Raw genomic sequence first — 14,484 nt, 5'->3', positions numbered from 1 at the left:
TTTTGAGGGCGGAGCAAAGGGCATTATTTTGAATTACTTGTAGTTTCTTCAGGTTTTGTTTGGAGGTGCCAGCAAACAGGGCATTGCAGTAGTCGAGTCGAGCTCCTATAGATCACTCGAGCTAGGGTGAGGCAGCTAGAAGGGGATAGGAAGTGTCTGGCTTCGTTGATATTTGTCGTGTAGGCCGAGGAGGATGCAATTATGTTCACTTGTCTTGTGAGGGGGTAGGGGGCCATCCAGGTAAATGCCTAGGGTTTTTACAGAGTCAGAGACGGAGATAAGTATTTCCTAAATCTTGAAAGAAGTGCACTGTTTGTTGCGCTTTTCTTCAGAATTGCTGGGGAGCCTACCAGCCAGATCTCTGTCTTGTTGTCATTGAAGCAAAGGTGATTGGTGGCCATACATGCCTGGATTGTCCAGTAGATTTTGTTGGGGGAGAGGGAGTTGGTGTCGCAGTTGCCCGTCAAGGGGAGGAGGATTTGGGTATCATCTGCATAGTAAGTATACAATATGCCCAAGGAGTCTCAGATGTTGAACAGGAGTTTGGTGAAGATATTGTAGAGGGTGGGGGACACATAGGATCTTTGGGGACATCACAGGTGGTGGGAGCTGTGGGGGCACTGGCTATTTCTGATAAGACTCATATGGATCTGCCATAAAGGAATGAGGCATCCCATATGGAGGCTTCTTGGGAGAAGTTGGCCGATGCTGATAGGTGGCGACACAGTATTTGCTGGTCTACTAAGTCGAAAGCCGTTGAGAGATCCAGTAGGAGCAGCAGGGCGGGTTTGCCCTTATCCCTAAAGCTGTCGAGCTGATTTTTCAGGTCGAGCAGGGCTGACTTTGTACCATGTCCCGGTCGGAAGCCTGATTGTTGCATACTTAGGATGCGACTGGGTTCTAAGAAAGTCTGTATTTGGTTGTAGGACGCTCTGTCCAGTAATTTTAGCAAGAAGAGGACTGACATTATTGGGCAGTAGTTATTGGGGGATGTTGGGTCGAAAGAGGGTTTTAGCAGTGGGAGGACCCAAGATTCCTTGATGCTCACCGGGACGATACTAGTGGAGAAGGAGGCATTGATGAACTTAGTGATAAAAGGAGATTAATGCTTCAGAGCAGTCTTTAATGATGGAGGCTGGGCAGATATCCCCTTTGCAGTTTGATGGTTTAAGAGATTTGAGGATGTTCTCGGATTCTGATTCAGTGATGTTTCCGAAGTGAAAGATTGGGGTCTCATGAGGCAAGTTGCCTGGTTGCTGGGAGAGTGTTGTGGAGAGTGGTATAATAGATTTCTGTTGGAGTGTAATTTTCTCCTGTAAGGAATGTATTTTTTTAATTTATTTATTTTATTTATTTTAATTGAAAAGATTTATTGGATTCCAATTCAGGCTCAAAATGTTCTCGTGATCTGGGTCTCTCCTTTTTGCCTTTGTGCAAAGCCAGCAAAGAAACATTAGCCACTTTTACAACTTTGAAACGGACGCCAGGGATATCACCAACAGCATGACCAGCCCGAACAAAGCCAGCTACAAGGATGGAATTTTGTATATTTATGCACATTGCTCGTCTTTGATGATAGAGGCTGGAGGGGAGGATGGGGTTTCAAGCTCCCTAAGTATTCTGAATAATTCTTTGAAGTTGGCGGAGGCGTTGGAAATGCTGGTGTTGTAGACTAGCGATTTGGCAGTAGTGATGGTGTGTTCGTATAGTTTGGCAGAATTTCTGAAAATGGTTTTGTGGGCGTCTGTGTGTGATTTTATCCAGGTGGCTTCTGCTAGGTGCTTGAAGCTACGCAGTGCCTGAAGGGCAGGAGTGAAGCAGGTATTGATGTGGCCTGCAGGTTTGGCCTTGCACAGAGCCAGTGGGGCTACACGGTTTACTGCCTTTGAGTGTAGTGGTGTAGATATTTGCAAGGATGTTAGGGTCATCTGAGTGGGTGTGTTCAGGTTGTAGTTACGAGAGGAGGGGCGAGATAAAAGCAGTTTTAGTTATCATCATCATCATCATCATCATCATCATTTAAGCTTTATTGTGGCGATTAGCCATGAAAGCATATCACTAAATATTTACATATCATGTCAGGGTAGCATTCAAAAATACATCTGTTGATAAGAAAACAATTCTAAAAACAAATTCACCATATCAGTAAATACCTATTGAATTAAAATAATGTACTTAGTTAAAATATCCACATTATTTTATTGAAGACACATTTACAATGCTTTGGTATTTGGATACCATGCCAAACTAGACCTTCTCTCATTTTCCACGCCCAAGAAAGTTATTTCGAAACAGCTATTTACAAAGTCTTGCTATAGACAAATTTATAGGACATTAGTGCATTACATCTATTTAATATAATTATCTCAATATGGCTATCAACCACAGTGATCTTGGCCTAATATATAATACGCAAACATGTAAATAGTGACTCAGTCCCATCATGTATTGACATGCCAGCGGTGAACTTCCCATTTTAATAACAATGTCTTTGCTCGTCTGTTTTCAAGAACATCCAAATAATCTTCAAATCCTAAGGTAATTTTAATCATTAAGTTTAGAGTGGTCAGAAATGAGAGTCGGCGACAAGGTATTCATATTCTCACATAAGGACATTTATTGAAACAAAAACAGGTTGGGGAAACTGCCTAGCTGGCCCTATTGTAAAAGGAATTTGCTTACCTAAAACCCAAACCAAGGATCAGGGTTCTAAAACTAAAAATGTAATAATGACTCCAACAAATATGTTCTCCAAGTTATAGACCCTTGGATCCAGAGGGGGGGGGGGCTTCCCCTTGTTTCCTTAAATAGGATAGCAAAAGTTCCACTTTAATTAACAGTTCCTTTGTTTCTTCCCTGGGCTCACAAAGTTCTAGTTTAAATCACAGGTTTTGCAACAGTCCTTCTTTAAGATTTCCTTTAACTCTGCAGATTGCTTTGTGTATTAATCTGCTGGGAATCTTCACTCAATTTCATCCACCTGTCATACTTGCCTGCCAGGTTGTCTTTTATAATTCCTTCAATCAGTCTCAATTACCTGGTTTGCTCACCTGCAAGGATTCCTTTTATATAGTTCCTTTCAGATTCCCTGGTATACTCTCCTGCCAGAAATCTTTACATTACTTCAACTGCCTGGTGTACATGCCTGCCAGGACTTCTCTTAATTGATTCACAGTTCCGTGGTTATACAAAAATGGCCTATACATTGAGGTACTTGGTATATGTGCCTATGGTTGCACTTGTTAAAACTTCTCCCCTACACTGGCATCTCATGCCCCTGTTTTGTGATGGGGTTTCTTTGCCTCTTTGTTTTGTCTACATACAAACATTCTTCTTATTCGATGTGAGGTTAATACTTTGTCTTGACTGCATTCAAATATTTTTCTTCTGCTCTTTTCATCGTTATTAATCTCATATTCATCAAATGTAGGCTGACGCGCTTTTTGGGATATCCCACAGTCCACACCTGTTTTGAGCAGACTCAAAACAGGCGTGGACTCTGTCCACATCCTTGTGTAACAGCTACTTCATTCACTGCCCACCGTTGAGTCAGCAGAGGTCTCCTCAGCATTATTTGCATCTCTGCAATCACACACTGGCTTTCTCTCTCAGTCTGGACTGACAAATATTTCTTCCACAAGCGGCCCAACACCAAGGAGCTTCTGTGCAGCTCTGTGTCTCCACAGTTTTTCCTGCTCCTCTGCGGCATCCCTCCTTCTGTCCCGGTAACCTTCTCTGTGTATCTCACATTCGCAAGCCTCTGCCTGGAGTTTTCTGTCCTCTCCTGCACTGCTCAACTTCTTAGTGCAGTAAACATCTTTGCGCTGGGTCAGGAATCATTGTCTCAGTGCTGTTCGGCTGTTCAGCTGTTCTAAAGCAGTGGTCGAGACATCTCAGAAGACTAAGTTTCGGCGGCTTGACTACTGTCAGCGTTGCTGTGGGTTGCTGATTGAGGAACTCTACTGGCTCGAAAATGTCCTTTTAGGCAGACGCTGGATAGATGCTCATCGAGGCACTTCTCCTTGCTTCTTCAAAGGGCTTGTGTCGTCCTTTAAGAAGGACAGCGGGCTGAATGTGTTGCCGGCAGCTGCCTTGCCCTTGGTTGTAGGTTCAGAGATGTTCCAGCACTTTCCATCCAGGAAGCTTGCTGCAGAGCCTAGCAGGCCACACTGTGTGCGGATGGGTACTGGTGCTGGAGTGGCTGGAGAGTCCTCTGAGGTATCTCCCTTTGTTCCCTGGGAAATATTTAGGGGAGGGATCCTGCTTCCCCCTTTGGATATCCTGGCCTTCCTTCACTGGCAGTAGATATAGGGAAGACTGTACCTTCAGCCAAGGTCCAAGGTTGAGTTCTTCTTTCTTACTTCTTGTGAAGTCTTCAGATGCTCTGCTACAAGAGGAGCCAAAAGGACCACAGTGATTGGTGTAGGCTAAGCCTACCTTAATGAACCAATCCTGGGGTCCCTACCAGCAATCTCCTGCATGTGTGAGGTCAAAAACACAGTGCTTTGCAACACGAAAGGTAAATGGATGAAAACAGGAATAAGGTGTGCCCCAGAGCTAAAATGGTGCAAACCTGTCAACAGAAAGCTCTGGCCACATCCCTTGTCACACTAAATCCCACCCATCTTCCTGTCCGTTGTGTTCAAAGAGTCTCTCTGGTTAATGGTCCTCTCTATGTGGTCCCGGTTAAAACAGCATGTCTCCCTTGAAACTGCTCCAGACCAGACTCTCTGGCTCTTGCAAACCACATTCCTGCACCTTATGAATTGGGTTCCCCTAGCTGGATGGCTTACTGTAAACAGCAGTCCCAGACATGAGAGCTCACTGTCATTGATACTGAGGGCAGGAGCTGGCTTCACGTTGACACAGTTACATATGAAAGGTTGTTGGGTTTCCGGTCTCCTTCGTTTACATCTGCAGCAAGGCCCCATGTGGGACTGTTTGAAGCACCCATTATTGGTATGTTAATCGCTGCCAACAGCTGCAGGGCCTAACAAAAGAGCAGGGTGGATCCATGGAACCTTTTTTAATCAGGCTGGTCATGATCAGGCTGGTCATGGCAGGGGGAAGGTAGGTTGGCCTTCCCCCTTCCTGGAGATGACATAGTGCAGTCCTGGCTGTCACATTCCAACTCAATACGAAAGGGCAGACTGTGCTTGTAGGCTGTGTCCACACGGAGTACCCAAGTCTATGCGCTTGTCATGGTGTGAGCATAGGAAAATGTGTGTGGAGTAGCATCCCACATTTTCCTGAGGTTGGTCTACCATCATTCCATTTAATAAAAATGGTCAAAATGCCCAGTTGAGCTCACACCCACCATGTGAATTCCTCACAGTGCAGTTTCCACCAATAAGTTTCTTTGGGACCCACTAGCCATGGCATTTGGCCATAGGCAGTGGCACAGAGACCCATTACCCCCTTCCTAGTACTGTAGGTGAATTTATTTTCTTTGTTAAATATCTCTTTTCAGATTTGCATGGTTTTTCCCTGATAATGTCACTGAAATACACATGCGGCAGCAACGCACTATCCATAACTGCAGTATTCCCCCCGGTATTCCCGCAGTTGTGGGGAAAATGCTTGAAAAATCAAAAACTCTTACCTGCCCCCACAGGTACTCACAAAGTGTCCCCTCCTTTTTACATGATTCTCCCAACTCGCCTCAGTTGCTTTTTCCCTCCGTAGCCCTCTTCCATTACCCCCTATCACTCTTCATTTTGTGTGACACAGTTTAATTCCTGATCGTGTATTCTGTTGTAGCTGCCGTCATTTTGCCAGATTCCCGCAGTTATGCGAAAACGTTCAAACTCTAACTCAGTCTCAAATCATTTGACCAATTGACAAAGGAATCTAGGTCTACTGGAAACTGGTAGGTTTCAATACTATCAAGTCTGACACTGGATAATGGCCCATCCGAATAGAACCGCAGCTACTAGATCACTTGCACCATTTGTGAAATGTTTAGTGTCGAATCCAGGGAACAAGGCCCTCATCTCTAATCTATACAGGCTTTTGAATGACAATTCTCCCATGGGGAAGTTAGGGTGCAAACAAAAATGGGAACAAAAACTGGGGGTTACCATAAAGGAGGAAGAATGGGAAAAACTTGGGGAATATACCTAAGCTCACTCTATCGCTACATATATGAGAATTCTGGTATGAAATGATAACGCAATGGCACTACACCTCAGGCAGGTTACACAAAATGAGTGCTGTAGTTTCAGCTAGGGGCTGTGTCAGTAAAGGAAACTGGATACATATATTGTGGGACTGTCCTAAATTGAAAAATGATTGGGAGGAAATTAACCACCATATGACACATTTGTTTGATGTTCAGGCCCAAAGAAACCTCAAAGACTGTCTACTGGGTATTGCATCACAAGAATTTAAAGATGGCCCAGGCATGTGCGTAAAGCATACACCATTCTTCTTTTGCCAGCCCTCCTAGTGATGGCTGTAAGGAAGGCATGGTATCAAACAGTAAAACACACACAAGTAACCACAGTTCAAGGGTGTTTATTGAACTTCAACTGGGTTTGAAAATGCCTATCTAATCCTAAATCTAAAGATGGGAACAAGCTACAACCATCAAATAATAATGCAGTCCTAGTGGTGTCTTGTCAAAAAAGGGCCTATACTAATAAACCTATTGCCAATCTTACTTTTAAATACAAATAGTGTAGTAAACAATGTTATGCAAAAGAAAAGTATTCAGGAAATTATATATGTCAGGATATTCAAGCCATTGCCTTCGCTTCCCCACGTTTTCAGCACAGGACAAAGCGGCACACTTGAGTTTAGCACAGTCTCTGCTTCTCTAGCATGAGGATGCAGTTCAAATCTCAGTATCAGGGCCTTCTGTACCAAAGTTCCTTTGCCATTCAAAGTCTCTTACTTCAGAGGGCCTGATACGAGAAACAAACATTCAAAAACTTCCTTTCTCCTCAGGATTCTTATGTACAAATTCTTGGGTATTTTTCGATTCACCCCGGGGTCCTACTCCGCTGGGCTTAGACCTCCTTTAACACAAAAACTTCTTGGGTGATTTACTCTTCACCCCGGATGCCGCTCTGCTGGGCTCAGACAACTTCTTGGGTTCTCCGCTGGGCTCAGACACTTTAACACAAGATCTTCAATTGGTCTCGCTCTGTCGGGCTCGGACCAGATTTGTGTATTTTTCTAAACATTCTCTATTTCATCAAAGTCAAAAGACTTTTGACTGTGCGTAGGATTTTGCTTCACCCGTCGCAGGACCACTTCGATTCACATTTATTTGTTCACTTTCAAATGATCTCCCTCCACAGGGCTCAGATCAACTTGATCTACTTTCATTAATCCTCAGCTGGATACCTTACAGAGACCTTCGATTGAGCATCCATGTGGTGCCGGACCACTCTTTCACAGGTATTGTTGCTTGCTTTAAAGTTCAATCACTAATCAGCAGTTTAACTTCACTTGCGTCTCTTATTGCGCATGTTTTAATAATGTTCCTTCCAGCGCTCGCCATACATTGTTGCTGCTTGCAACCTTGGCTTCAACCCAAACCGGTCTTGTATCGTTCTCCCAACTCACCGGCTGTGTTGTTTTCACTGAAGCGGCTTTGTTCTTAGAGGCAAAGACAGTACCACGGTGGCTGACGATTCTTCCCGCCTTGATTATAGATGCGGGAGGGCCCCAGGTATCTTCGACACACAATAAAGGATTCTTCAGCCGGTTTCCTTGGTCTTATGCTTTACAATCTCGAGGACTCGTGAAAGCAATGGTTCCTTGTTGAAAAGGTTGTGTACTTCCCTCCTCGTGATCCCTTTCTGTTTCACGGTCTTTCTTCTCTCAGTAAACTAGCATCTTGGAATTGCAGTTTTCTTGTGCGTTTTGTGTCGCTCAGAGTATGCTCTCATGCCCAGCCTTTTCCCTGTGTAGAGTAGTGTAATGGAAGTCAGTGAGTGAGTGATTGTCGATAATTGCCTGACCTCGCCTGACCATAGTATTGGGACATGTCAGATACATAGCTCGGTATTAGTCTGTTTTCCCTTAGAGGGGACTGTCACTGAGAAAGTGTTCATGTTGTAAAGGGGGGATAGAGATTCTAAATATCCTATGTAGGATGGGGTAAAGGTGTTACAAGGAAGGGGATACTGCCTCTCACCATCCGGTGTCCCACTCCCCGGATCTCACCCATGTGATCCTCCTGCACTAGTTCACCCTCAGGAACTGGATCCAAAAGCGATGGCCGTGTGCTGGCCACCTGGATGACAGATCCGTGGGGACTAGTGGGTGAGACACCTTCTGGTTTCTCACATGCCCTTCCTCTATGTGATGTAGCAGCATCTGTTTCACAGAGAAACACAGAAAAGAAACAGACGTTCCCCTGGTCTTTAGCTTTTCAGCGCTCTACAGTGAAACAATAGGGTTGCACGTCTAGGAACCATTGCATGACTCGATAGTTAGTCCTTTCGTTGGCTTAACCACCAGTAGAGAATGATATGTGACGAGTGTGAATTTTCTTCCTAGGAGATAGTATCTTAGATGGGTGATGGTCCATTTTATAGCAAGGGCCTCCAATTCTAGCATGGAGTTGTTTTTTTTTTCCATATGGGAAGCGCTTTCGACTACTGAATAAGATAGAGTGTTCTAATCCATCACAAACCTGAGACAAAACTGCTCCTAATCCTGTAAGAGGTGTCAGTTTGTAACACAAACTCTTTTGACAAGTCTACTACCTTTAGGATCGGTTCTGGCACAGGATTTGTTTTAAACTGTTGTAACATACATCATCATCAGTCCAATTAATCTTCGATGGTTCTGCGTTCTTTAATTTGTCTGTCAACCTAGCTGCTCTGTCTGAGAATTTATGGATAAACCTATGGTAATAACAGATCAATCCTAAAAATGCTCTGAGATCTCTATTGGTTTAAAGCATGGGGGTGTCTACGATGGCTTTCACTTTTTCTCTTTGAGGCTTGACACTGCCATTCCCTATAAAGAAGTGGAGGTATTTCACGGCTGATTGAGCCGGCTTACATTTGGATGGATTGGTATTTAAGCCTGCTTCTCTGAGGGCTCTCTTAATACTAAAGAGATGGGAAAGATGGTCTTCCCATGTTTTAATATAAATGGCTTTGTCGTCAATATAAGCCATGCAGAAAAATCAGTAGGACTGTAATATCCTGTCCATAAGCCGTTTTGAAAGTAGTGGGGGGCCCATGAAAGCCAAAAGGGAGGACTTTCAATAGTTGCAGGGGCATTGAGAAAGATGCCTTTTCCTGATCAGGTCCATGTACTGGGAACTGCCAGTATCCCTTGGTCAAGGTGACAGGAAGGTGGCATTTCCGAGTCTATCAATCAGTTTGTTAATACATGGCATGGGATAGGTATCGAAGATGGCGTTGACCTTATGAAGTTATGCAAAACCTTCAGGAAATATCAGGTTTTGTGACCAATACTATAGGGGAGGGCTATAGGCTTGAAGAAGGTTAGAAAATATGTGCCCTTAGCATTTTGTTCACTTTCTCAACCATCATCTGTCTCAGGGCTTCCGGGAATCTATATGGTTTCAAATGGACCACATTTCCATTTGGAGGTCTGATATAATGATATGTGCCTTGTACTCTCCCTGGTTTCTCACAGAATACATCAGGGAATGTTGTGACTAAATATTTTAAGTCTTCTTGTTGTTGACTAGATAGCTCCAAACAAGACAGTATCGTGGCAGTGGATGGATTTTCTTTAACATTTTCATCACATTATATATGAAGCATGCGCTTGTCAAACACTTTCACCTCCTGCGCTACACCAGCACCCAACTCACAGATCTCAGAATTTGGATTGGCTAGCATCACAGTAGTCTAATACCAAAGGCAAGGTTAGGCTCCCACCTGCCAATCAGCGTGCTGGAGGTTGAAGTGCTGCTACCGGCGGGTATCTCTGTTGGTTCAGCTGTCATAAACTGATTGGGCCTGACCCTCCCTTCATATCATGCTGCATCTGTGACACCAGTAAGTGCTAGATGTGTCAGTCGGGCTTCGTGGGTTGATGGCAGGGTGGGTAGTTTTGATGCAGACACACTCGAGCTACAGTTAAACTTTCAGTGTGCTCTTTGCGAATAATCACGACCATTCCCATTGACTGATGGAGCTTTCGATCCGGTGCCCAAAAGTAGATCGGGACATAGTAGAATAAGGAACAGGGCTATATACCAAAGTTAAAGTGATGCGAGAACACAGGGAGACATGCCACATCAAGAGTGATTGGAGGGGAATAGCTAAGATGGATGGCAGGAGGGCGCTTTTAGCAAGAGTCGCCAATAGTTAATTTTCGACCAACATATCCAAGTTGTCTAAAACGTTTAATACATACAGTGGAATGTCTGAAACGTTCTATATCTTTGGCATGTATGCTTATGGGTTGGGTACACTTGTTCACTTCTATGGCCACTTGTTTCCCAATTAAAGTGTTTTCTCAGTGTGTGGGTGTGTGTGGGGGTGTGGGTGTGTGGGTGTGTTCGTTTGGAGACTTAATAATGCTAGCATGCCTGTCGGTACAGAGAGTGTAGCGCAGGCAGCCCCCACCGGAGTGCACCGAGCTTGAACTCCCAGCAGTTATTTTTAGACAACAGTTATTTTATTTTGCATTTGTACATCATAACCTGGTTTACCTTTTCAATGAAGCCCGTATATGCTCGTGGAATTGTGTTAGTGAAATGATTATCCCTCTGCCTGCATGCTGAAAAATGCTCTGCTCCCCAGCAGCAATAAGCAAAAGCTCCCAGTTTGGGGCTTTTGCTTGATTGCTGCCGCAAGAGCACAGCATTAACTTTCACACATGAAACTGATTCAGCTTGGATGACCCCCAAGTGCTTGAATATCAAGGCTTTAAAGGGTCATTCAAAAAATTATTTTACATAGGATTTTTTTTTAAAACAATGCCAATATATCTTTTATTATGGCCAACATTTTTAAAACATAACATTTTTGAGTGAACTACCCCTTTAACTAGCGCCGACAAATCCATCAACGTTCCCACTGTTGCCCTCACCTTATCACTTACAGATGCTTGCAGATTCAGTTCACTGCAGTGTAATCTTCCATCTGCATTATAGTAAGTCCTTCACAAGGTATAGTGAAAGTACTTCACAATTGCAGCAAGGCACTAGGCCACACTATATATGCATGTCCAAAGCCTGGATGACACTGGTGTATTCATGTTTCTATCACAAGGAGTAGTTAGAGCTTGGGGAGGCATTCAACAAAGTCTCTGAATTTCAACTCCTGATATCAACAGAGTCAAGATAGCAAATGTAATTGTACGAAAATGTAAACACGATATCAACACTGTAGTGGAAATGACTGCCCTTTGCCATCTAGAGATGGTGTAGCCCGATAGCGATGGTGTAACTTGGAAGATGTTTTCACGTGACTATACACTGAAAAAAGCCAACAAACCCAATGTCGATAAAATTGAAAACTGAACCAGCTGCTAAAATCATTTACCTGGCTCAAACTGCTAACCCCCAACATGTAAGAGAAGTCTTGCAAAGCACAGTAGAGTTAAAATACGAAAGAATTTTTGTTAGAGTGCATATCCCAAATAGCTGTAAACAGTCGACACATATTCCCAGCCCGAATTTCATTTGAACGAGATGCATACAAGGCTGTTAAAGGAGGAGGGCGGCCGAGATACTGTCCAATGGGAGACTACATAATCACTGCCACCAGCCCATAGGAGCAAGCAGACAATCCACTAAATGTATTCTGGTACAGCCGCCTTAAGACTATAAAGTATAACAAAAAGAATATTACCATCAGGGTACACCATTCTTCCCTTTGGTGAAGGGAATTTTGCGCGAGAATGAAGTTAAACTATTCTGCTAAAGTTTAACATGTAGGGCCTGATCACGAGTTGGACAGTAGTACTTAAAGGCGGTGGTAATTTTGTTACCGCTGCATTTGTGGGTCCACCCAATCTCGAGTGTGTCAAACACGCTGCCCAGTTTGTCACAATTACCGCCAACGGTATTACTGTGTGGTAATTGCACTGAAAATTCACCATTGGACCCAATGGGGAATGGGGAGTAACAGCGCCCAACCTGTGATCCGGCGGTAAAACCGCCAGATGGGTAGGCGCTAACGCAAATAAAGTTGGGCGGCATCCCAGCCGGGATACCGCCCAACTCGTGATCAGGCCCTTAAACATTGCTCCAATGATTTGCAAAGGTGTAGAAATAAAGTCTTAGCATTTTCCTTTCACCAAAAGTGATGATAGTCACGTTCAGCAAATGTTACCTACCATGTTTGTGGTATCCAGGCAGTCATAGGTGCGCTCTGAAAATATTTTGAACAACTCTTGAAACTCTTCGTACATGTTCAAAACTTTCTGACTGAGAGTTTTTCCCCTGATTCCACCAAACTCAATTTTTTCCAACTTCAGCATGTCCAAGGCGGTCATTAAAAGGTCCTATGGGGTAAGAGGAAAGGAAAGTGTTAAAAAGGGAAGCAGCAGCAGTGATCAAAGCAAAGATTACAATGAAAGAATTCCTACTTCTTCGATGTCAATCAAAGAATGTGTCAAAGACCAGGTTTGAGTAATCACAACGAAGACAAAGGTGTTAACAATGGTTGTGTCCTGTTGGGTAGCCAATCAATTGTAAATGGTGGTTCCAGAGGCATCCCTGGGCCTGGTACTGCTTGGGACGATTCCCAGTACAAGGCATGGCTTAGGAGACAGCGTTATCCGAGTGAAGACATGAAAAGAAGTCCATTATTGTTGTGTAACAAGTGTGCCGTAAAGCTGATATTTTCTGCGGTGTGTTGCAGTATGCAGGGTGTACAGTACAACATTCAGGGAAAAAAAACACAAGAGGCGAATGTCCCCCGTGATTCTCCGCAAGGACTTCGGAGTCACTGTCATGGAAGTAAAAACAGTCCATCCTCTTTTACGGCTGCATGTCTGGCTTCACAGTGCTCACCCTTCCACAGTGCTACCCTCGGGTGAAGGGCGTGCAGGAAGGCGAGAGATGCGTAGATGTCCGAGTTGGAGTTTAGAAAAGAAATCAGATGACTTGTTTTATGGAGCTCTTGGAAAGAGACAAACACCCAAGCTGTGTAACAATAGTCTATGTATTTGATGGCATTGGAAGATGAGCAATTGCAATATACGTGTCTGGTTTTATCAAAGAAGTGTGCGTCCATTACACCATGACAAAATATGGGGAGGGCAAGAGGGGCGAAGTGCAAAGCGCTGGCACAAAGTAGAAAGACTGGGTCTGGTTTGCTTGCATGCCAAGACAGCCTAATGATGACTAGGGTCGAGTACGGGAATACAAAGAAAACCTTCAAGTCATCTTCTTAAAAAGTCCAAGTGAAAAGGTTAAGAATGGGTTTTGAGAAGGGGAGTGCTTGAGTGCAATGACCAAGATGGCTTCTTTGGAGCCGAGCTCCTTTAGAGACCCCTAATATCAATTAATTTCATCCTGAGTACAGTTGATAAAGTGCAAGAGACAGCATACGGTGCAGTAGCACGAGTTGGGCGGTATGCAGTAAAAGTGACAGTAATGAAATTACCACCACCTTTACCACTACGCCGAATTAGGGATACCGGAAAATAGGCGCTTATACCACCAGAGGAATTAGTGCCAGAAAGTTAGCACCAGTGGAATTAACGCCGGCATATGTCGGAATTAGCCACAGCACTAGGACACGCAGCACTTCCTGATCTGCATTGAGGTGCGGAGGCAGGAACAGCACCACAGAGCACATGGAGCAGAGGGGAGGAGACGTCATGCAAGACACACCCCCATTCCTTTCAGCTCTTGGCCCCCTTACATTGGAACTCTTTACCTTTCTGTCCGCTCCATTCCCACATACTCCTCCTTCTGCACCTCCCTGAAATCTCTTCTTCTCCATTCCCCCTGATCTCCCTTCCAATCTACATACTCTCCTTCCCTTTTCTCCCTCCTACCCATCTCCCTTCCCTCCCTTTCCCTACTCCTCATTCTTCCCTTATCCCTTCCCCTCCCTTCCCTAGGTAAATTTGTTCTATATAATGTCTCGCTGGTTTGTCTCAGGATTGTTATTATGCTTCATTCATTATTCTTGTATCCTGTTATATTGTAAAGTGCTTTGGATTTAAGTGCTATATAAGCCTAATACAAATTCAAATAAAAATACAAATACATTCCCTGATCAGGCCCTTACCCTGGGCATTAACAAATATCCAGATGATAACCCTGTACCATCTGAACATAGACCATAGCAGAGCTACTCTCCCTGATCCACGACATCATCCAGAGCAGGAACAAAATCAGAACTGCCTTACCCCCGCTGCTGAAGCTTGTATCGGTGCTGCATTTTCTAGCAAGTGGCACCTACCAGACCTCAGGGGCATGCTGCATGGCATGTCTTAGCTCACATTTTCTGCAGGTGCTGGAAGAGCCTCAGAGGGCAACGAATATGAAAACTGGGAAGGTACAAGTGTCACAACACATAA

At 44.1% G+C, this 14,484-nt stretch overlaps 1 protein-coding gene across 2 annotated transcripts in view; it reads right to left on the bottom strand.

Moving 5' to 3' along the window:
* Window positions 1–14,484, bottom strand: part of DNAH9 (dynein axonemal heavy chain 9) — a 1,527,051-nt gene that overhangs the window by 1,333,604 nt on the left and 178,963 nt on the right. For both annotated transcript variants that reach the window (XM_069654516.1, XM_069654515.1), the window contains exon 7: window positions 12,286–12,453. In XM_069654516.1, the coding sequence (XP_069510617.1) occupies window positions 12,286–12,453 (168 nt within the window). The remainder of the gene's footprint in view (window positions 1–12,285; window positions 12,454–14,484) is intronic.

This window comes from Ambystoma mexicanum, chromosome 3q (assembly GCF_040938575.1).
Source record: "Ambystoma mexicanum isolate Mex_15411 chromosome 3q, UKY_AmexF1_1, whole genome shotgun sequence".
Classification (NCBI taxonomy): domain Eukaryota; kingdom Metazoa; phylum Chordata; class Amphibia; order Caudata; family Ambystomatidae; genus Ambystoma; species Ambystoma mexicanum.
Note: the sequence above shows the minus strand (reverse complement) of the source record. Positions and strands in the feature narration are given on the sequence as shown.